Source organism: Eurosta solidaginis, chromosome 3 (assembly GCF_040869045.1).
Source record: "Eurosta solidaginis isolate ZX-2024a chromosome 3, ASM4086904v1, whole genome shotgun sequence".
NCBI lineage: Eukaryota > Metazoa > Arthropoda > Insecta > Diptera > Tephritidae > Eurosta > Eurosta solidaginis.
Genome location: NC_090321.1, coordinates 236,233,576 through 236,259,043, shown reverse-complemented (window position 1 = coordinate 236,259,043; position 25,468 = coordinate 236,233,576). Strand labels below are relative to the sequence as shown.

The 25,468-nt window shown below is 37.4% G+C and overlaps 1 protein-coding gene across 4 annotated transcripts in view; it reads left to right on the top strand.

Moving 5' to 3' along the window:
• Positions 1–25,468, top strand: part of LRR (Leucine-rich repeat) — a 446,397-nt gene that overhangs the window by 416,730 nt on the left and 4,199 nt on the right. For 2 of the 4 annotated variants that reach the window (XM_067775595.1, XM_067775594.1), the window contains exons 16-22: positions 4,260–4,422; positions 8,759–8,830; positions 17,424–18,027; positions 18,090–18,473; positions 18,540–18,593; positions 21,386–21,442; positions 21,733–22,319. In XM_067775595.1, the coding sequence (XP_067631696.1) occupies positions 4,260–4,422; positions 8,759–8,830; positions 17,424–18,027; positions 18,090–18,473; positions 18,540–18,593; positions 21,386–21,442; positions 21,733–22,319 (1,921 nt within the window). Of the gene's footprint in view, positions 1–4,259; positions 4,423–8,758; positions 8,831–17,423; positions 18,028–18,089; positions 18,474–18,539; positions 18,594–21,385; positions 21,443–21,732; positions 22,593–25,468 lie in introns of all 4 variants that reach the window. The other 2 variants (XR_010951282.1, XM_067775596.1) reach the window with 2 other exon arrangements.

The following is a 25,468-nucleotide window of genomic DNA, read 5'->3' as shown; positions in this document are numbered from 1 at the left end:
AGCTAAAAAGGCTTGCACTGATATGAATGTTGGAGACTCGAGTTCAACGCTCAGCTCCCGAAAAGCTAGCTGATGAAGAAGTGAAATTCAGAAACATGTCCTAGTAACCATCGCCGTTTGTAAACTTACAATTTTTCTCTAATATCAATTACAAAAACCATTGTATAAAGCAATATGAGCAAAGCTCGCTAATTAAATACATATGATCATATTGATATAATAGTAACAGCGGAAGTATTAAAAACAAATACTGTAAATATCCGAACAAATGTTACTAAGCTTTCAAAAGCACGCCTAAAAATCATATCCACACCATTAGGAATAAACTACATACAGAGTGTATGTGCCTACATGGTGATCAAAAGGAATATAAACAAAAAAGGCAACTCTTAGAGACCAATTGTACAGCGAAGAACGGAACATTCATATGGCGTAGCAGCTAAAAAGGCTTGCACTGATATGAATGTTGGAGACTCGAGTTCAACGCTCAGCTCCCGAAAAGCTAGCTGATGAAGAAGTGAAATTCAGAAACATGTCCTAGTAACCATCGCCGTTTGTAAACTTACAATTTTTCTCTAATATCAATTACAAAAACCATTGTATAAAGCAATATGAGCAAAGCTCGCTAATTAAATACATATGATTAAATTTTTAAAAATACAAATTAAGTAATGGTCTCTATTTCAACTGCCATATGAAATTTTTTTATTGTAGCTGCATAAGTTACAGATTAATCAGTTGTTTGGTGTTTTCAAAAATGATATATTCGTACTATAGTGCCCGGCATCCTTATTGTGCCCCAAAATTGGTTTGTTTACATTTAAGAATTGAGCCACGGTTCCCCTATTCACTATCTATCCCATTCTCTACTGCTCTATCTTCAATTTTTCGTATTGTTCTTCTCCATCCCTTATTTCTTTGCCACCCTCCCATTCCCAATGCCACTACTACTGCCGTTTCCAATACCACTCCAACTCCCACTCTCACTCCTACTGTCACTGTCATTACCAATCCCATTCCTACCTCCACACCCACTCCTGTTTGGACTAAACTTACCCTTCCCTCTTCCTCACCTCAATTTCCTCATGTATGGAATCTCTATACCAAATATCGAATACCTGCTTCACATGATCCAACAATTTCAATATATTTGTATAAATCACTGAAAAACCATATAAAACTAGCACAGTTTTTAAAATCGCATTAATTTTTATATATAAGATATGCCGGCCGCAGTAGTGTAGTGGTAGCGTGCTCCGCCTACCACACCGAAGAACCTGGGCTGAAGCCCCAGGCAAAGCAACATCAAAAAAATTAGAAACAAGTTTTTCAATCAAAAGAAAGTTTTTCTAAAAGCAGGGTCCCTGGGCAGTACTTTGGCAAGCACGCCGATTGTATAAAAATCTTCTTAGTAAAAACTCACCTGCCTAGCCGACGCCGCTCGGAGTCGGTGTAAGACATGCAGGTCCCGTCCCGCCCATTTGTAGGAAAAAGTAAAAGGAGCACGACGCAAACCGGAAGAGAAGCTCGGCCTAAAAGCTCTTCCGATGTTATTGCGCCTTGCATTTATTTATTTATTATAGGTAGAAAATTTGCCCGTTCTCCTGCCAATAATATTCCTCCCTGCGATGTTACTACTCTCCCAGTAAGCAAAGGCATTTGTCGTACTGTAGTTTCTGCAAAAAAAAAAAACAAAAAGCCCTGTCTCTCCTGCGTATCTTCTCCACTTTTTTCTCTCCCACAACCAACCACTATTTTTCTACATCTATTTCATTTCATTAGCTCCTCTCCTTCCTATCTCCCCCTCGCGTTTGTTAATCTCCATTTCCTTCTCACACTTTCTTTCTTCTCTTCCACCATGCCTTCTTCTTCCCTTCTCCAATTATCAGTCCAATCTCTTATTTTCCGTTTTCGAAAGGCTGCCTAAACAATACTTTTCAAACAAATCGCACTATAAAAAAGATTTTTGGGAATGGGTTGGCACGCGGTTCACTGCCAGAAAGGAGGGATCCCAAACAATGAGCTTGTCGAAGAGGAACTCCTCTACTAAATTTTAACCAAATCCTCTATGTATTAAAATAGGTCGGGTCTTGTTCCACTTTCCGGACAGAAAAGTTTCTCAAATAATGTGCTAGTCAAAGAGGTACCCCTACACCAAACTTCAAGCAGACAGTACCATTAATACGGTTGTATAGAATAGTTTTTCAAATACTAACTTGGTGAAAAATTTGCTCCTGCACCGAATATCAAGTACATTGCCTCATAAATTAGATTTTTTGGAAGGTGGCGGTCCATTGACCACATCCCAGAAAGGAAAGTTTCTCAAGTATCAAGCTAGTCAGTGAAGAACCCTTGTACTATTTCAATTTAGAAAAGGTCGGACCCTGGTTCACACAACGGATCCGAAGTATCCTCAAATCGTTTAAACAGTTATAAAGGCCAATAAGTCGCTTCTTTTGTTGGGTTAACTGATTTCATAGGCAAGTTTAGATAAAAAAAACTTAGCCGGAGTATCATCTCTCATTCGCATAAAATGGCCTAGCCAGCGTAGTGTCGCTGCAATTTATTTCGCTGGACTATGTTGATGTGTGCGTTAAGCTGTACAGCTGATAATTAAATCTTCTTCGGTACACGTCGTTGCCAACGCGTAGAGGTCCGTAAATCTTTCGAAGAACTTTTCTCTCGAACACTCCAAAGTCGCCTCATCTGATTTTGTCATAGTCCATGCTCCTGGACCACAAGCAGACGGGTATGATCAGTGACTTGTAGATCATGATTTTCGTTTGCCTAGAGAGGACTTTACTTTTCAATTGCTTCGAAGTTTACAAGTTTTTACAGATGCTCGAACGGACATGGCCTAATGAATTTCTTTTTTCACCCTGATATTTTGGAAATGGTGGTCTTTATCTATCCCTATTAGTTTATGCCGTTACATGCTACCGTTATGCGGACGAAATTAGTATACCCAGTTAGCTTTGTTCAGCTGAGTGTGTAAATTACAAAGAAGTCTTAAAAGTCAATGACATTCAAACTTTAGCGATTTCTGTTTTCTCTCTTAATTTAATTTGATACCTTTTTTGCTACCATCCTACCACTGTGCCGAGTTGAAGTTCAGCCGGTCGCCCTCACCTAGAACCACCCGCCATATTATAACATACACACGCGCACACATATACATGTTACACATAGATAAGATTAATCACAAGCCAGTCCAATGTGTTGTACTGGAGCTAGCAAATGAATTAGATGGAAATACGAAACTGAACCAAAACTTAAAATAAAAAAAAACATCAAAACAAATACATTGAACTCGTTCTTTAGGTTCTGTGCTGCGATTCGTAAGTTCACGACAATTTTGCAAATATGTAACTCACTAAGTGTGTTGACAAATTAATAACCAAAGCTGAGTCTGGGCACAACAACAACAAAAAAGCGCAAATCATCAAAAGCAAACAAAATATCACAGATTTCTTGCTAAATGCGCATCAGTGGGGAGGCAACAGGTATAGGTCCACATACGAGTCTTGGCAGCGTTTGCTGTTCTGCTGCGCTCAAAGCTTAACAAGCTATAGCTCAGTGCTCCCACAACGCGCGGCGTTTTAACAACGAACGGAACGGAAGGCGTCTGTTGAAAGAAAGTGATTGAAAACAGCTGTTAAAGTGAAGCGTTACAAATGACTATTGGGAATGATGAACAATTACACTGATTCTTTTCTAATTTATTAAGGCACAAACAAAGTTCTTGTTAATTCGAAAGTGAAAGTGCAGTAACAAAAAAGCAAAAACTATAATAATAATAACCAAAAACGATAATGGGGCGTGGTTGGTGTAATTGGTGTTGTTGTAGTGGTAGAGGAAATGGCAGTAGTAAAATACCAAATAAAACATTAAAAGAAGATATTGAAGATGATGAAGACGATAATGAGGATTTTTATAAAGTGCGTTATGATAATGCCAATGTTAAATTGTTAAAAACACGAACATTGGCTAAGCCTATGCTAGAATTACAAATGAAATTGTCTAGTGCACCAGAACAACAAGCTAATGATTATGATGTTGATGATGACGTTGAGGAAACACAAAATGATAGGCACACATTGAAAAAGTGATTACGTTTGCATATTTGTTTTTTTTTTTCTTTGTATTTAGCGCTTCAATATTAAGCAATTTCTTTGTTTTATTTTGTGTCACGTTATTAAATGCACTCTAATATTTTTTGTTAATTCGCTCTCTCTCGCTTTTTTTTATATTTTTAACAGTGAAATTGAGCAATCATTGGCAGCATCGATCTCAGATCGCGCCACAGATGAGGTGCTGGAAGCGCTTACGCGCTATCGACGCGGTTTAGGTATTGCCGATTCACCATCCGTTTTACTTGATGAGCCACAAACACCAGATATTGTGCGCAGCCGCTCGAGTCATGTAAGTGATTTTTACTTCCTTTATATTAGGTCGGTTGAATGTTTGTCCGCTTTTCATACAAATCTTGCATTCGATTTTTAAGTAACTTCTAATTGAGCTACAAACGTGAAACTTTACACATGAGTTAGAACACCGTGACAATGCAATAAAAGGAACAAAAAAATCCGTTAGGTGGCACACGGATCGAAATAATTAGATTAGAATTTGAAAATTTTCAAAACAGCTGTTAAGTAATTTCTCGATGAGCTAGAGACTTGAAATTTCAAATTTACAAAAAGAATTCGCTAGGGGGCGCAAGGAATGAGATATTTAGAAAAATTGTACGTACGGGGAATTTGGGATTGATTTTTTATGTAAGTTCTCATTGAGCTACAACTGTAAAACTTCACAGATAGGATAAGACGCCGAGAAAATTTAAGAAAAGGAGAAAAAAATTCCGTTAAGTGGCGTACGGATCGAAAAAATTAGATAATTGGAAATTTGAAACCGGGTTTTAAGTAACTTCTCGATGAGCTAGAGACTTGAAATTTCAAACTTAATTCAGAGGTCGATGACAGCCAATGACACAATACAAAAAGTTTCGCTAGGGGGCGCACTGACTGAGATATTTAGAAAAATCAAGCGGGACGGAGGGAATTTTGGGATTGATTTTTATATAAGTTCTCATTGAGCTACAAGCGTAAAAATTAAGAGATAGGTTAAGACACCGAGAAAATGTAAGAAAGGGAGAAAATGAAAATAAAATAAAAAAAATTTAAGCACTTCCTTTATATAAATGGACAAAGATCAGCGAAAAATGTCTCCTTATATAAAGACATATTCTTGCTAAACTTTGATTTTTAAATTTTGACATAGAAATTGCAAAATTATTTATGAGAAGTAAAAATATAAAGGTGGAACACACATTACTTGGATTGGAAAGTTGGTAGGAAAGGAGATATTATTAGTCAATTAGAGGTTTCAGACCAGGCTTCCCCGATATCTTAAAGTCCAACGCTTTTATTTAATTGTCTGATCAACGCCCTAGATTGATGAGGAGTGTGATGACTAGTACCTAGGACCTACCTAATTATTTTCTAGCTTTTAGTATTATTATTACTTCATGTAAGTATTGTTTTCAATAAAACCGTTTAACCTACATTTTTTTAAATTATTTTATTTTCAAGTTCTTAGTCTTTATTTAATTGCCTATTGTTCCTCGTTCTATTTAGCTCATTTAGTGACTCATTATTACAAGGACTCTTTCCTGACAATTTGTTACAATCTAAGTCCTCACTACATAATCCTTCCAAACTTACTCGACTCTGTGCCACGTATGCTTGTCCCTCCTCGAACTCCAAAATATCTTGATGTCACTTCTACCGGACTATATGTAATATTTGTTGCAAATATGAGCCAAATCGGACATCATAGGTCGGTTTCTATTCATGTGTGTATTATGTGTTCCAAAAATACGATTTTTTTAATATCTCGATCCTTGCGCCACCTAGCGGCGATTTTTTTTCACAGGCCGTTTTCTATTCATGTATGTATTATGTGTGCTCCAAATATTAGCCAGTTCGGACCACAAATACGATTTTTTGAATACCTTGATCCTTGCGCCACCTAGCGGCCATTTTTTATAGGTCGCTTTCTATTCATGTATGTATTATGTGTTCCAAATATGAGCCAAATCGGACCACAAATAAAATTTTTTTGAATATCTCGATCCTTGTGCCATCTAGCGGCGATTTTTTCATAGGTCGCTTTTTATTCAAATATGTATTACGTGTTCCAAATATGAAAAAAAAAATCGGACCACAAATAAGATTTTTTGAAACACCTATCGGAGTTTTTTCTTATTATTGAATTGTCATCGGGTTCTGAACTATATTCCAAGTTTCAAGCTTGTAGCTTATCGGGAAGTTACTTAAATTTCAATTACAAAATTCGTGCCAGCCCGCCATCCAGCCTGTCAAGTCAAGCTAAATAAAACCGTTTAAAAATACAATCTACAATGAACTTAATTGCAAACGAAGTGCTTACAATCAACTTGATTGCAACGAATTTAGAGACGCAATCAAGTACCATGATTGCAATCTTCAAATATGCAACATTTGCTACACAATTGCACTACATTACAATTCTGTTAGTTTGTACGTATGTATGTGTATAACTACTTATGATTGGGAAAATAATATTTCGAAGAGTATCTCTCCTGGTAAAGTCCTATAGCAGAAGCAATTGGTTTGTGTACGTAGTAGTATGATATATGGCTTTTTTTCCCCCACTAACTAAAGCTGTTCGGATTTAGCTAGAGAAAATGAGCTATAACAGTTTTTGTACAATCAATGATTGTAGTCGAGACATGCTTGCAATCAATGCTGGTATAAGAAGCGTGTTTGCAATCACATACACACAAATGATTGTACATTGTAATTTTTATACAATCAATGATTGCGAAAGAAACGATTGTAAGCAAAACGCGAGTGAAATGAAATACTCATTAGTAATTTTACAATCATCAAAAATACAATAATAAAATCGAATGTGATTGCAATATTTGTTGTACCTTGTGATTAAATATAGAAAGTATGCGACATAACTAAAGGGGCAGTGATGTTTTTTGCTTTTGTTAACCTAATTTCATTCACGATAAATGAAAAATTTAACAACGTTTGAAGGTGAATCGATTTCATTGAATGTTGTGCCGTCCAATATAAATATGTAGATAACAGTGGTTATAAGCAATAACACCTTAAGTCGATATAGCCAAAACTTGATATCTTGAATTAATCTTTGAAATCAATCATAATATATTTTAATGATTGCACCTAATTTAAAATGCTCATCTTATAGCAGAGTTATTAAATAGCAGAGTTATTAAAAAGAGAAATAATGTAACTGAAACAGGACCCTGATCCCAACATATAGGGTTATGTCCACTTAAGCTCTTATTGCTTTTGGCCACAATTATACTCTCATCATAAATATTTATGTGCATTCGATCTACAATCACCGGCAGCCATTGATTTTTTTTTTTTTTCATATCAATTTAGCTTTGTATTTACATACACTTTTTCTGGTGCACTTTTTTGTTATCTTTCTTTTAACTCTGTTTCGATAATATCATACAGTAGTATTATTATTATCTATCAATAGTCCGACGGCAAACACTTTTCGAGTCTTTTTCGCTTTGCCAAATGTGCTTGGCATTTTTTCTTTTTTTTGTTTATTCATTCGCAAATTTTTTTTTAATTTCCTTCCTTTATGCGCTAGCAACAAGGTTTCAGGCCTATAGGAAGCTTCATTGCAGGTGATATGGCGAATAAATATAGGGCGCCCCCGTGCCTGGGCCGGATGGTTGGCGCAAGGGTGCCGAAATGGCAGCATACACGTGTATACCGATGGTCCAAATTAACGAAAGCAGTCGGGACTGCTGTTCACCATGGCGATCCAGAAATAAATAGATTACTGCAGCGTCTTTAAGGCGGAATTTATAGCTCTGTAGAAAGCAGCTGAAATTCTGGAGGAAGCGTGCTTAAGCTGCAGTCCTATCAATGCATATATTGATAGTCAGGCGGCGATTAAAGCAAAAAACTCACACGGTACTTCATCAAGAAATGTCCTGTAATGCAAAGAAGCATTCTAAAAAACTTCACTCAGGCCGGATATAACATATATGTATGTATACTGCTCTTCCCGTCATAAAGGGATGGAAGATTACGAAAAGGTCAATGAGCTTGCAATGGAGGGTCCAGCATGTGATGAATCGACGATAGTAGTCCCAATCCGTTCAGAATAAGTCAAACGGAGACTGGAGTTGCATGCGATCCATTAGGCGTAAACAGAAGTGCGGCGCTGCAAAATTTCTAAGATCATGTGCAAATCCTACGACGTTAGACTCACAAAGTTGGCTATATCTTTAAAGGAAGACATAAGGCTCAATATGGGCATACTAACTGGACACCGCCTTCTGGCGTCACATGCTTAGAAATTGGGCCACGGCAGTGTAACAGTAGATGTAGGAAGTGCGAGCTGCAGAAAGAAACAGTTCAGCCCGTTGCGTGTTCGTGTGCTACGCTTGTGAGGTCAAGTCTCCAGCTACTAGAGGTGGCAGCGTTGTCAGATCTCGAGGCAGCAATTAACTTAGATTCTAGAAATCTTCAGGAGGACGGAGTTATTCTATAACATAACTCCTGGTACCTAATTGAGACTTTTATGTATGGTCATCAAACAAATGCACACTATGGACACATTCTATCTATGTGAGGTCTTTATTTACCGGCTAGTTCAGCCTCACCTAACCCTACTTTATGCTATAAGTTTATATTAAACAATATTTTTTCCCTTACAGGATGCTGATGGCCTCATAATGCGACCAGGACGTGTTTCAGTTCTACCCAAAATGGGTTTGGAATCGCCCACGGTAAGTTTAACTTGAATACACTCAAAAACATACCAATTTAGATACACAATCAAAAATTAATTGCATTCACGCAAAAAGAGTTAGCTTTCCTGTTTCTAGAATTTAGAACACATGTGTGATTCATACTAGCATTACCCATTTACCATCAAAAAGAAGTAAAAAAAACTTTAATATTAAACAATACTAACGGAATTTGGTTGTATTGTGTTTAGCAAATGTTTAGAATTGATAAAAAATCAAGTGCAAAATTTCTAAATGTAGTAGTTCCTCTTAGTCATGGACACAGAGCTAGATACCTTTATATACATACTCGTACATACACATATTATTAAATATAATTTATAGCAATTACAACAATTAATAAACAAGATAAAAGTAGTAAACAAAGATACTCTCACAACACACACACACGTACTCAAATGCTGAAATAGAAAATTGCAAAATGCACTCGCACATAGTCATCCAAACAAAGACACATCCGTCATAACACACACACACACATACCCTTTTAAGCAAAAATAACGCAATTTTTTAATAGAACATTGCATACACAAATAAACATATTTATTTATTTTTTTAATATTAACAAAAGAAAGGTACTTTGGTGTTTCTCCTATATACAAATAGTACACAGCCCATGTATTTGAAAAAAAAAAATAATAATAATTAAATTAAAAACACCAAATTGAATAAAACAGAGATTGCATTTAACGGTTGAACCAAAAAAACAATTCGGCTTATCACAGATAACGCTCGATTTCCAAGAACAAAAAAGGGCTTTTTCTAAACTGAACATAAATTACATCGCGTTCCGATCTTTTATTTTTGGGCTCATGCGGAGACTAGTTCATTACGGAATAATCTCAGGATCATTCCACAAACTTTTTGAAATAATCACGGGATTATGTTACGACCTTTTTTCGATCATTTTGATACTATTTGCAATTATTTATCGCGGTTCGGAAATCATTTATGAATACGAAGAATTATCGGTCGATTATTATTATAGGATTGTTATCGGCATATTATTGGTTTGTGATCGACAAGCTATCGGTTTTTTATTGATAACACTTGTTCACGGTGTTGTCGGTATATTATCGGTGAATTATCAACGTGTTATCGGTTTATTATCGAAAAGTTATCGAAATAATATCAATTTGCTATCGAAATTTTATCCATGTACCATCAAGAAAATATTGATTTGCTATAGAAATAAAGTAATAAAAAAAATTCAAGTTAAACGGTTTTTTGAAAACAATACTTACATTAAGTAATAATAATATTAAAAGCTAGAAAATAATTAGGTAGGTCCTAGGTACTAGTGATCACACTCCTCAACAATCTAGGGCGTTGATCAGACAATTAAATAAAAGCACCTAGCGGGATTTTTTTTTTTATAAAGCGATTTCTATTGCTGTATATAAAATATGTGTTCCAAATATGAGCGAAATCCGGCCCCAAATACGATTTTTTTTTTAAATATCGATCCTTGCGCCACCTAGCGGCGATTTTTTTCATAGGCCGCTTTCTATTTCTGTATGTATAATAAGTTCCAAATATGAGCCAAATCGGACCACAATTATAAAAATGTTTGAAATATTTCGATTCATGCGCCACCTATAGGGGTTTTTTTCTTCTTATTACATTGTCATCGGGTTCTGAAGTATATTCCAAGTTTGAAGCTTGTAGCTTATCGGGAAGTTACTTACATTTTAATTACAAAATTCGTCCTTCCGGCCGGCCTGTCAAGTCAACCTAAATAAAACCGTTTAAAAATATTAATTTGCTACCGAAAAGTAATCGAAAAAATTTCTATTTGTTATCAGAAATAAAACGGCATATTGCCGATAGCAAATCGACCCTTTTTTTATAACAAAAAAGTAAATCATCGATAACGTTTGATATCGGTAACAAATTTATAACCTTTGGAACACTCGTTTATAGCTCGACAATAACACGCCGATAACGGACATTAACCGTCGATAACAACCCGATAGCTCGTCGATAAGGGCTGTTCCCTCCTTTTCCTTTCCTTTACTTCCATTTCTCTCTTTCCTTTTTCTTCTGGTTTTTATTTCTATCCTTTCCCTGACTTTCCTTTCCTTTCCATTCTTATACTACCCCCTTCCTTTCCTTTTTTTGCTGCTTTTTTTTTCTTTTCCCTTTATTTACTTTTCCCTCCTTTCCTTTTCTATTCTGCATGAAAGGAATATTGCTCGTTTACAGCAACTATTGTATGTAACTAACATAATATATATTCTCAACAAAATGCAATTTATATTTTTTCGGTAATCTATTATTCTCCATCCCTTTATTTTGCTTGCAAAACGGACGTTCTCTGTACGAAACCGATACCAGCAGTACCGGCACTTAAACATTGGTCAATAAATAAATTTTTGAATTGAAAAAATTGATTTCGAGAACTGTTATTTGCGATCTCAGGAATAAAAAACTTTTGTGTTTTGCTTTGTGTCTTGCCCTTTCTCTGCATTAAAAAAATATACTAAAAATCTTTTGCAATCTTCTTCACTTATTTCTTACATTTCGTTTTCTGTCTTCTGTCTAAGTATGTACGTTTGGATGATTCTTGACTTATCTCTCTACAAAAAATATTCTTTAAATATGCGACATCTCATCCATGCATTATCAATGCAAATTTCTTTTCCTAGTAATCAATGAACTCTTAAAACCATTAAAATACATATTTATTTTAATTGAATACATACTTATTTAAAAAAAATGCGTTTAACTAATGTTTTGTTTTTAACTTCTCAATTCATCGACCTCAACCACTAATTAACAATGACAATCATCGCACTCTTCATTTATGTACATACATACATGAAACATTTAATGTGCAAAAAACTTGTTACTAATATCAATAATATTGAATAATTCAAATAAAAAAATAAAATTAATACATCATAAAACAAATCAAATCACAAAATGTTCACTCATAAAGAAATTGGAATATCTGAACCTTGTAAGTAGTGACCTTCATATGAAATGTGATAATCAAATGTTTAGAAATGCCTGCATTTGTATGAATTAGTTTTTTGTTTGTTTTTAAGTTGGCATGCCATTTAATCCAAAGTTTTTTTTTTTTTGTTGGTCTTAATTCGAAAGATTTTGCTTGTAATTTTTATATCAAGACCTGAGTGCCAAAACTGTTTGTCTTGCTTAGTGTTTCCTGTCCTGTAGATGTTCCGATCCGAGGTCGTTGTCTTTATAGAATCTCTTGTTTTTGTTATAAAAGTGTTCCCTATTTATTTGAAACTAAAAAAAGTACTATCGTATAATAAGAATTTGCTAAATAAGTGTACTTAAATTGATAATTGATTTAGCTTTAAACTGAACCGAAATCTAATAACATTTTTTAAAACTTCCAAACTTCAATGTTCATTACAATTGGGGCTGCAATTTGAACTTAACCGTTGTTCTTTCGGCACCTGAACCTGATGTGAATGGTTCAATTCGGTTCAAAATTGAAATCCCTAAACAATTTTCATTCACTCACTATGCTATTTTCATCTATGTAAATCTAGCTATCAGATTGCAGAATTAAAAAAAAAAACTTTTTTAATGAATTTATTGTCTGGTTTGTAAACGAAGTTACTGAAATATTAAAAAAAATTGATTGCTTGTTCGAAAAATATAAATAAAAATAAGTACGTTGTTTTATTGAAAACCGACCAATTACACGTAAAAATATCCTTACCCCCTGAAAAGATAGTTCCGGTGCGTATACCACCGGAAAGGTATGTGCCTTGCCATACCGACGCACAAGTACGACAAATTTGTCTATCGGGTAGAATTACCTTACTTAGGTGATATCGTAGACTACAGTTACCCGTACAGTACGCAGTCAGAGTACGTAGACCCACTCTGCTTAGGTGAATCAATTTGGCTGATACTCTCGTTGCCGAGAACATAAACAATTTAGCCTGCCTAGGGCGGGCATTCATACCATTGTCGTCTACACTGCTGTGCTCCCCAGTTGCTAATGGTTTCCCTATGTTTTTGGCTACTAAATCAATTGGGACTCCAATTCATTCATCCACTAGCTTAAAAATAATTGTGTAAGATTGCAAAGCCCATAAGGCAGCCTAGATATCTGACATAATGAAGATATTCCACTAGGATAAGAGCCCCCCTTAGATATCCTCTACCGCAAATTTTTATTGCATGGATTTCTGTCTGAAAAATAATGGGGTAGCTTCCCATTGGCATCGATTTCTTGAAGTTCGGTGCATACATATATGCCAGCGCCCGTTTTTCCGGCATACAATTTTGATCCGTCCGTGAACCTGACCTCTTAGTCGAGGTCAGTATATGGATTTTCTGTTTGACAAGGAGTTCTGTCCACAATAGACACCTTCAAAATTCCGTGAGATTCTCAGCGTAAGGGACATTGCATAACGTATCTGTAACACGGGATTTCCTATGAATTTTCTTACTACTTTCACATGCGCGGTCATGTTTCCGATCTTTAGCTCAAAAATCTTTTAAAGTGTTAGTTCAGCAAGTGTTGCCTCTTTCTCTTTAGGAATAGGGAACAGAGGTATTCCTACTAAGGAACAAAGTGCATCAGAAGGGGATGTTCGCGTTTTATGTCAATACAAACTGTTCTTTTCGTGGTCTTCGGCTACCAAACTGAGGAAGCACTGACTGTCCAGTATACCATTTTAGGAGAAAGTCGCCATTTTTGGCCATTGAGTCGTGTGCAGACGAAGTAAGCTCTTGTTGCTTTGTTTCAGGTAGCATCTAGATGAGCATTCCACGTGAGGGGTCTGTCGGGTGTAACTCCAGCTATTTTGCCTCTCTTGAAAATAGGATGTTGGTGCCACCCAGCTATGGTCTTTTACCTTGGTAGTGCCCAGATTTTTTGGCATAGTAAACATGTGAACACTTTACCCAGATAATGCATTCCATCTGCGATCACATTTCAATTGGTTTAATGGGGCTTAGCGAGTTATATTTGACAACTCAAGTTACCTCCAGTTTATCAGCGAAGCAAGGTAACAGAGTGTTAAGTTTGTAAAAGTTAATAGACGGCAAGGTTAACATCCCAAATAACACGAAACGCGAATTTCTTCGGATCAATTATGATAATGTGAACGCTTCAATTGTCTTGAAATGCAGCCTGACTGAAATTTTTTCTTTTAGATAACGAGGCATACTCCTCGTACTTAGACTTTCCTGCATGTATGAAATGTAAACTGTTCTAGTTTTTTATAAACTGTTACAAAAGGTGGGCCGTTGCTGAAACACCATCCTTATAAGAATTTTGATTTAACAATAATTCTCAAACCAAACATATTTTAATTTTTTATTACTCATAAACCATAAAGCAACTATCTATCGTCATTTTTTATTTATTTAAATTCATAAATTTATTTGCATATCATATCATTAAAAAGCATCCTAATTGCATCGCTATAAATAATTTCTAAATCTATATTTTTTTTTTATTTTCGAATAATCTAACTGAAAGTTTCACTGTGCATAAGAGAATATTTTGAGGTTGTTGCCCTGTATTGAATTTGTTTCAACAACGCCCAATCTCAGCATAATTTCAATACATTTTGACGTGAGATAGGCAGTTTTTGCCACGAATTCTGAGGTAGAAATGAATTCTGTGATAGGAATTTCCTAAAACAAGTTCCAAAATTGGGCTTTTTCGAACTATTGGAGATAGAGCGATATTCCACTCAGGCGATTTTTGTTGTGATTTTGTGTCCGGATTTGGTGGTGTCTGGATTACACAGGCCGACGAAACTTGAAAAAAGTCCAGACCCAGAAGCCAGCAAATTAATCTAAATAAATACCGAGTCAAATATTTCATTTTGATTGTTGTTTTTGAGATATTCCTACGTACGAAAATCGGGTTCTTCGGCTGAGGGCACACCTAGGCCCTTTGCGAAACCACATATAGACACCATTATCCTTCCTCGTCGAACCTTTTTTTGGGACCTGATAAGTCTACCAAGATTTTGATACCATACTCCACTACCTGACGCAGATTATCCAGAAAGGGAGCTCCCAGAAAGCGCTGCCTTGCAGTTGCAGATGATCATACTAGAATGTGAACTTTACCCAACAATATTAGATTTGACGCCTTGCTAGAGACTGGCCAACATACGACTATCCCATACAGCGTATAGGTGGGATAATCGGGGTATAAATTCATCTGCATATATTGGGGTAAGTCCCCATTTGTTGCCAATGGCTTTTTACAAGCACATACGGCAATATACGCGTTCTTCTGGCGCTGAAGGACGTTGCCCTTACAGTTCAGCTTTTTGTCCAGAACTAGGTCTATGAATTTGGCCTTGTCTGCCAGGATCAGGCGCACGCCATATAGTTCCGGAAGTTTAACGGTGGTATTTTGTATCTTTTGGTTTATAAGATAAGCTCAACTTTATCGGCATTGACGGCGAGGCCGCACCGGGAGGCCCATAGACAAACCTCCCGCAATGCTAACTACATCAGGTTGCATAAAATTGGATGGAGATTGCTCCTATAAACATCAGCTAGGTCAGCAGCATATGCCACAATATTCCTGCTCGTTAGGTTCCATAGTAGCCGAGAAATAACACCACTCTAAAGTGTGTCCCTTGCGATAAAGCGTGTTATATCAGCCTTCCCCAGTGAAGAAAGTACTTTCATCCAGATTCATCAGGGCATTGTAAACGACATCTGGGCTTATGTTGTTGAATGTTTCTTCAATGTTTAGGAAGGTCACAAGACAATACTCCTTTTAGAAAAATAATTATTCAATAGTAGATACTAGACTGTGTAGCTCAGTCTCCGTAGATTTACCTTTGGTGTATGCGTGTTGATGGCTGGATATGAGATTGCTATCAATAGTAGGCCTCTAGAAAGGTAAAAGCTCATTTTTGGGTATAAAATTTGTCGGCCTGGGTTTTCATTGGTCGGATTTCGTTGTTGTTGTTGTAGCAGTGCTTCGCCCCATCCAATAGGTGCGACCGATCACAAATTGTCATCAATATGCTCTAACGGGAGTGCAAGGAAACTTGCAGTTTCAACAGGGGTGGCCCATAATGAGAGGGGTGTTAGAGGCATTGGTTCCACATTACGATTAAAGAGATGGTTGGTGTCATGTGGGGAAACATTGCAAGCGGGGCATACATTTTGTATGTCGGGGTTGATTCTGGATAGGTAAGAGTTTAACCTGTTACAGTATCAGATCGAAGTTGAGCTAGAGTGACTCGCTTTTCCATGGGGAGTATGCGTTCCTCTTCCGCCAGTTTTGGGTACTGTTCTTTGAGTACTGGATTCACCGGGTAATTCCTGGCATAAAGGTCCGACGCCTGTTTGTGGAGTTAGCTGAGGACCTGCTTGTGTCTTTTTGGCTTCGTACGGTTGAGTTCTCAGGTGCCGTATTTCCTCGTAATGCTTACGGAGATGACTCCTTAAGCCCCTGGGCGGTGTTGGCTCGTCAATCAGATGGCTGTTGAGATGCCCAGGTTTCTGGGTATTCAACAGCAACTGTTTGGTTAGCATCTCATTTCTCTCCCTGATGGGGAGTATTCTCACCTCATTATGTAGGTGGTGTTCTGGGGACATAAGAAGACAGCCCGTGACGGTTCTAAGAGTAGTATTTTGGCAGGCCTGTAGCTTCTTCCAGTGAGTAGTTTTTAGGCTAGGCGACCATATTGGGTACGCGTAGCATGCAATCGGCTGGCCAATTGCTTTGTAAGTGGTAATATGCGTTTCTTTGTCTTTTCCCCAAGTACTGCCAGCAACAGATTTGAGGATTTTGTTACGGCTCTGGATTTTTGGTACAATTGCGGCTGCATGCTCACCAAAATGTAGATCCTGATCAAACGTCACACCCAAGATTTTGGGGTATAGGACAGTCGCTAGCGTAGTGCCATCGACGTGGATGTTCAAAATGGTCGACATTTGGGACGTCCATGTTGTAAATAAGGTCGCGGAGGATTTAGTCGGTGATAATTCCAGTTTTCGCGAAGCGAAAAAACTGGAGAGATCAGGGAGGTAGCCAGGTATTCTGTTGCAAAGCTCATCGATCTGTGGGCCTGGGCCTGTGGCCATTATTGTGCTGCCATCGGTGTAGGAAACGATAGTTTGGGCGTGTCTTCGGGATTTTTACAAAATATTCAAACAACTTAATATTTAATAGAAGTTTCTGGTAATAAATGGCTTGTATACTGATGATAGTATTTGATTCGGAAAGTCAATAAATTTTTTTTTGATAATCAAGTTTAATTACATACATAGATCACTGTTGGCGTGAAAATATTGTTGCTTGACTATCATCGAGATAGAAACATAATTTGCATTACAGTGAAACATTACTGCTTTCTAAAACAAAGCTGTTGTAAAAGCTCTTTATTTGTAATTCAATTTTATTTGTATTATAGCCCACTTATATGCAGCACAGTCAACTTTTCAGTTTATAGCCGATCGCTTTCTACTCTCATATTTTTCATAACTCTGCTTATTCTCATCTTTCACTCCAATTTGCATCTTTCTTCTCAAATTTGATATGATCTCAAAAAAATACGTAATTAATCAAAATGTATTTATCTTTCTATCAACCGTACAGGCCACACCACATATGCCCACCAAACGTCGTTCGGTAGCACGTAGTAAAGTGCGTCCACAATCTGTTGTTGAAAATTTGAGTTTGGGTCATATACCCGATCTGCTAGAATCACCCTCTTCACATCGCTCTACATCACAACTATCGCCACGTGATTCGAATTGTACGGGTGCTAGTGTTGCTGGCACCACAACGGGTGGCAGTGGCAATGCCATGGATGATTTGGGTGGTGATGATGAATGTGGTGATTCAATAACGGAACTACCCAGTGCATCATTTCAATTGCAACATTTAGTAAAAGGACGACCAAAACGCGCAAAGACGCGCGCTCCCACGCGCCCACTTGTAGCGATTGATAATAATGCTGGACCAAGTACCAAAGAAATTGGTGAAGGTTTAGATTTATTCTTTCGGCCTGGTTCGGTAACACCCACCACATTGACGCCACTTATTTCACCCACCTCTGAAGAATGCAGTTCATTATCATTTGTCGATAGTCCCACCATGAGTCGCGATGGCAACGGCCAGCTAACATCTGAGGAAACCACACCGATTTTGGAGGAACGTAGGCCTATTAAATTGGATCGACAATCGCCTTTACTGAAGTGTAAGTCTAAACACAAGCAAAACAGAAACATATGATTAATCCTTTTATTTGCTTGTATCTAGGCGCTCCCTGGACTACACGCTCACGTTCCACAGACAATTTGGAAAAATGTTCACCATTGATTGGACGAAAATCTCCACTAGTCAAAATGCGTACTGAAGGGGGTGGTGTTGGCACCGTAGTGACAGGCGAGCTTGATTCAAACTCAGCGCTTAAAGCTCCAGAGCGTGAAAGTAAAATGCGCTCACCCAGCACTGATTCTATACGCAGCCATACAGGAGGTGATGGTATTAGCGTAAAGGCCTCAAATGGTATTATACGCACACCAATAGTTTTGCAGAAGCCACGCCCATGGTCGATGGTCGGAAATGATGCCAAAACGCCTGGTACTAACGACTTTCAAAGTAGTGACTCGAGCAAAACAACACCAGAAAAACTTGACGAAGGTTTGTAATGCATTAAAAAGATAGTTAAGAACATCAAATTATTTTTTGTCTCGTTACAATTTGCAGATGCTGAATCGTTATCGTTTAGTCAAAGCAGTAATAATGTCGGAGCAACGCCAGGTATGTTTTGTTAGATATTTTTTACAATTAACCATCAAGACTAGAATAGAAGGGGACGCCTCTAACACCACTCTCATTATGGTCCACCCCTGTTGAAACAGCAAGTTTCCTTCCCTTTAGAGGACATTGATGCCAATTTGTGATCGGTCGCACCTATTGGATGGGGCGAAGCACTGCTACAACAACAACAACTAAAATAGAAGTTTAGAACCGCTGCTTTCATTGATTGCGTATTTGTAATCAAATGGCTAGTAAGTCGCTCATCGGGTTAAGGGATTCAGAATACTCCCAGGGTAGGCATGCCTATAGTAAAAAATACATAAGTTCAAAAAGATTCGTTCCAGAGGCAAAAATAAACTTTCGGGGAGTGTTTTTGGGTTACAAAAACAATTCATTTCATGGTTTCTAGCTTTTTGACATTACAGGCACTGTCTATGTAGTGCGTGCCAGCAGAACTACACTTCATAGAAGCACACCATGTCATAAAGTCAATCCACCACCCTTGGAGAGAGGCCCAGGATTTGCCAATGATCCTCGGCAACAGCATATTGCGACCGAAGCAATCCAACGTTCCTCTATATAAAGATTCCATTGCAGACTGTTGTTTATTATTATAGCAAGGCGCCTATCCCTGTCATATAGTACGACGACCCTCGCCCAATGAAAAAAATATAAATTGGCTAGATTTACCTCCGAGGCCTAATGCCTTCCAATTTGCGTCTTGCCCCTTTTAAATTTGGAACATACTTTTTCGAGAAGCAGCAAACATAGTTGAATCCAAAAAATCTATTGATAAACGAGTCTTCAGATCTTCACTAATGCGGAATATATGTACATCGAGACTCGTTTGCATGCTATTAGTTTAGCGTACAGTTTGTCTTCCAGATGCTCGCAATTTTTCCTCGTTGACGCAAAGCTTTTCCGCCAATTTGTTTTGCATCATCCAGAGATAACCAAAATTTAAACTGTGGCTGTATTAGTGAGAGCGCGATGATCGTACGAGTCACTTCATGCACGATTCATTCGCCTATTAGCAAGCAACGAGGCAACGTCGTATGCAAGAATTTTTTTATTTATGCGCAAGATTACGAAACTTCGCGCATAAATAGCATAGTCGTACGCCTACAAGCGACACCAACAATCGATGTTGCTACTCTACTTGTTGAGCGACAACTAAAGATGAAAGAGAATAACAATACGTGTGAAGTGGTGCCAATAATTATTCAACTAAATGGTTATCCCTGATCTAAACGAATAATCTTGAAGTTACCATCTACTGTCTCTTTCCGATTTTGAAGCTAACATTGTTATTATTGCAAAAAGCTTCGGCGAAGTTTGTGAGACCCAAACATACATTTTTACGTCAAACACTAAAAATGTAATATATTTTTTCAAAGGGGCGGTCTAATAGATTTTTATATAGATAGATAATTCAATAACTCACGTACTCGAATCGTACACCTATCCTTCACGAGTGCACCCAACAATACCTCTTTGCGGTCGTGTGACCCTTCTATCAGTTTATATACCGAATACTGTGTCAGCAATCCAGCCGTTACAATAGGCATGCTGCAACGCTGCTTAATGTTCTCGACCTGGCGCTGCAACGTTTGTCACTTGGCCGATGACAGATTGATAGATATTAAGGCATTGGAAGAAATGTGAGACCTCCAGCCTGCCTACGGAATGAAGATGACTTTGAATATTTTGCATGCACGATTCATTCGCCTATTAGCAAGCAACGAGGCAACGTCGTATGCAAGAATTTTTTTATTTATGCGCAAGATTACGAAACTTCGCGCATAAATAGCATAGTCGTACGCCTACAAGCGACACCAACAATCGATGTTGCTACTCTACTTGTTGAGCGACAACTAAAGATGAAAGAGAATAACAATACGTGTGAAGTGGTGCCAATAATTATTCAACTAAATGGTTATCCCTGATCTAAACGAATAATCTTGAAGTTACCATCTACTGTCTCTTTCCGATTTTGAAGATAACATTGTTATTATTGCACAAAGCTTCGGCGAAGTTTGTGAGACCCAAACATGCATTTTTACGTCAAACACTAAACATTTAATATATTTTTTCAAAGGGGCGGTCTAATAGATTTTTATATAGATAGATAATTCAATAACTCACGTACTCGAATCGTACACCTATCTCCTTCACGAGTGCACTCAACAATACCTCTTTGCAGTCGTGTGACCCTTCTATCAGTTTCTATACCGAATACTGTGTCAGCAATCCAGCCGTTACAATAGGCATGCTGCAACGCTGCTTAATGTTTTCGATCTGGCGCTGCAACGTTTGTCACTTGGCCGATGACAGATTGATAGATATTAAGGCATTGGAAGAAAGGTGAGACCTCCAGCCTGCCTACGGAATGAAGATGACTTTGAATATTTTGCAAGACTTGGGAGTACAGAAATATGTGTAAATAGGAGACAGCTAGGTGCAAGTAATTCCAAGAGACCTCTGCAGATGTACAGAAAATCAGCCATCAGGTCGTGGATAATTGTAGGGCTGAAAAGAATTTATAGGCCATGCAAGCTCGTTTGATCCCAGCGGGAAATCTAGCAACCATTTTTAGCCAGCAGAACGAGTATGCAACAGGCAAATTCAGAAAGTAAGTAGCCGCGAGAAGATGGGGATCCCTTGCCGCTCGGTGGGTATTACTTCACTCCTTGTTCTTGATAACGTGATTAATTCATTAATTTTCTTGAGAATACACTTTCGATATCAATGTTTTTTTAACTTATCATAATAAAATTTTAACTGCTTTTTAGGACCAACGTTGGAGAAAAAATCGGTGCGGGAACTTGCGGCTGGTTTGAATCGCTTAGGTAAGTACATCCATCATTCAAGTTTCCATATTTTCCAAAATAAAAATATAACACTTTCTAAATGTTTAGAACAACTGTATCCTGCAAGGAAGATGCAGGGTACATGTAAATGCGAGTAGTTCTTTACTTTCAGTTTTTGCACGTGTTTTTATTTTTGAGTACTATTCTCTTTTCAAAACGAACTATTTGCATCAATTTCTTTGTTTTATTTATGTACTTACTTATTTCTATCAAATCTTTATGTTTCATTTTATTTAATTTGCATGCAATTCGAAACTGAAACTATATAGAACTTCCAATGAAGCCACAAGTACTGCCCAGAACATTACTCACCAGCGCATCAGCGGTATCCAAGTCAGCTTCTACATCGCACATCACCAGCACGAATGGCATTAGCAATAATAGTAGCATAAGCATTAGAAGTAGCAGCAGTAGCAGTACAAGCACAACTACAACGACGACTTTGTTACAAACACAACGTTTAAAAATTATAAATAACATAAGTAGTAGTGGCAATTCTACCACAACTTCAAGCGATAAAACGTCAAGTGCCTCCACAATATCTGCAACAGCCTCAAATGGCAATGAAAATAGTGAAACTTTGCTCACTAAAACCGTTATAACTGAAAATGGAAATGGCAGCAGCATTAGTAGTAGCAGTTTTTTAGCAAATGAAGTTATAAATATACGGAATGGTGGTCAAAGCAATTCCACCGCAAAGAGCCACATCACTAACCGCGATAACACCAGTACCACCACCACCACCGAGACCAGTGAAACAAGCATGACTGAACGACATGGGAATGGTGGCAGTAATATAACGAGTATTAGTGGTCTCAAAAGAATAGCTGGCAAAGAAATCTCCACTTTATTTGAGGTTTGAGCAAGAAATCGCAAATTAGCAAATCAAAATTATTTTAAAATAAGTGTTCTAAAAAGAGGAATATTTAATAACGTCGTGGTATTGCTTTAAACGTGCTGTGCGAACGAAAGTAAAACTAAAACATATGTAACTAGTACCGCATATGAACGCCTGTATCCACGTATTTCATTACTCTCCTCTTCAATGCTTATCTAACATATTAATTTAATTGTTCAATGTTTGCTCTCAACGCAGCAGCTGCATTCATCTGACTGACATTTTAACAAGGTGCTAAAAAATAAAAAAGCGTGAATAACTTTAAAGCTGTTTTTTTTTTTTTTGTAAAATTTACTGCCGTTAACTATTCAAAAATGCCATTTCAAAACATTATTATACAGACTTATGAAGTTGGCTTTGTTTTCTGCTGTTTTGGCGCGCAACAAGAAACTACAAATCGCTTTACGCTACTCATCTTAATGTTATTGTTTTTGTGTATGTATGTTTATTTCTGTTTTGTTGCTAATTTTGCATTTTCTCTAAATTTAATTTAAATTACATTGTTTTACGTGTTATGTGTGTATTGTTTATATGTTCTGTGTTATGCTGTAAACTAACGTTTTGTCAATAGTTGAGGTGCACTTAAGGGCCCATTACTGATACTTAGCATAGACTTGACTTGACTTGGCGTAAGCTTGGCGACTTAGCCACGATTATACTCCACATAGCGCATACAATCTGGCATCATAATCTGCTTTGAAATTTATTTTTAAATAAATGTCAATTTGTATGACAAAATGTCAAAATGAAATGGAAACAAACAAATGGCATCTCAAAATGTAAACGTCACTTAGAACTGACATAGAAAATCAAAATTAAACAGACTTCTAGGTCAAGTTAAGTGTTGCTAAGTTTTGAGTAATCACTAACATGCAATGTTCATTTAACAGAACTGTAAGTGACAGTTCTCAAGTCAAGTCAAGTCTATGCTAAGTATGAGTAATGGGTCCTTAAGGGAATGAGCGGAGTTTTTGCGGTTTTTGTGTTAATTATAATTACGCCATGGGTTAGATCACTTAAAAATGTTAAAATTTGATGAGTTACAGTTTTATAACACATACTGGCCCTTTTAAAGGAGTTTTATAGTGAAACTTTGAAATACCAAAATTTTTTCCTGAAGGCATAATTAAGTTGCGCCCTAGTATTTTTACGATTAGGAGAAGCAAAATTATGAAGAGATTAATGATTAGGGGTCACAGGATTTATGTGAGATGTTCAGGCCTGTTGTTCATTCCGAATTGGAAAAGTAAAACCGTACCGATTCCGAGACGATTTTCTGATGGTGTTCCCATTTCCGCTTTGTTCGAGTCGTTTTTATTTCTATTGTCTAGCGGGTGTGGCGTTTAACTTGCAGTCGGAAGATCGGTGGCTCAAATTCTTTCAGATCCATGATTCAGTTACTAGAGGTTTGTTCTTCAATTATGACAGACACTCCCAAATTGAAAAATCTTGACGGGTTGCTTTTACGAAGTAAGGAAATCGGGGAATAATTCAATCCCCTTCAATGAAATTGTAGTAGACAAGTATCTTTGGTAGTATATTAGTAGTGATAATAAATTTGTAAATGCCAAAAGTTTTTGGGGAAATAATTCATTTTCTACTAAATATTTCGTGAATTTATAAAGTTATGTTGGTTCGGTCATTCTTTCAGAAATTGTTTGAAGAATGCCGTACGTTAGAATTTTATTCAAAAATGCACTATCTCAAAATGTGTTTCCAAAACTCCCTACATGAGCATAAGTTTAATGCATTTTGTCATAAGAGGGAGTTAATGAAACGCATTCTGAGATGAAGCGTTCTTCAATCTAACTCTAATATAGGGCGGTTTTGTGACAAATTCTGAATTGGAAAATTTTTGAAATATATTTTGAGATAGCATGATTTTGAACAGGCAGCCGACATGGGGTGATACGCTACTAAGCAGCCGCAATGAACTGACAAAACCAAAAATAAAGAAAAGGGCGTATTGTCTGCTACACAGGGAGTATTCACCTTTTTATTCTGAAATTTCGGAAAGCTCTTTTCCGTTAAGTATTCATGGAAGCTTTCCCGATAAACCGTTAATTTAGAATATTCGGAATACGTTCATTTGATACTACCTCACGAGGTTCGAATATACAAAATATTCCACATATAAACCCATTCTCCAAATTCTTAAATGGAGACGAATGTTCCGAACATACGGAATTAATAGAACAGACGGTCACCTTTAATACGCGCCCAAAAATATCGAGAGAAGTGGCAAAAACGCGTATTGACCTCGATAACAATAATTCGAAGGCGGAAATAAAAATGTTAGCTCGTTCAAAATATATTGACGAAAAACCGAAAAATGGCCTCGGGTTGCGTTGGCGGCCTTCAGCCGAGCTTATCAAAAATTACCCTGGCCGGTCCACCAATGAGGTGGGATCAAAATTACGCAAAATCTTTTTCAGTGCACAAAAACCTTACTACAACCACATTAAAATTGCCAACTTCAACTCCAAATATCGCCGGGCAGAGATACAATTTTTCTTTTCCGCCTTAGGATTAAATTAAAAATTGTCATACCCTGGCTTAAACGATATTGCCCGAGCAAGATGCTTAGTTGCTTGCAACTACGTTTTTCCTCGACATAAGTCAAGAACTACCAACACCCTTATACATGATGCTCAGCGAACCGTAGCCTCCCCGTTAACGAGCCTCCTGGGAAATTAATGGGTTCGTTATAGACCGCTGAACATGCCCTAACAGGCATATGGTGGCACGACCAAGATCGAACAAAGCTAAAGAAGATATGGAGAATAAGATTGCAAGCCACTTGGTTTCGCCACAAACTATGAATCAGGCTGGAGAGTGATAGTAATAAAAAGTCAATAAACTCGGTGCAAAAGCGGCATGCGTGAGGAGAAGCCAAAAGGAGAAGATGAATGACGTGGCGAAGCAACTCTAGTTGAACGTGTTAAAAATAGAGACTCTTAGCTTCATGGTTACGATATTCCAGCACAAACCGGCGGCGCTCTTCTTCGCTAGGCGGGGTGTGACAATGGCAATACCGTGCCTTGAGATGGCTTCTCTTTAGGTTATAGCAATAACAAAAACGTAACCGTTTATTAATGCCTACCTCC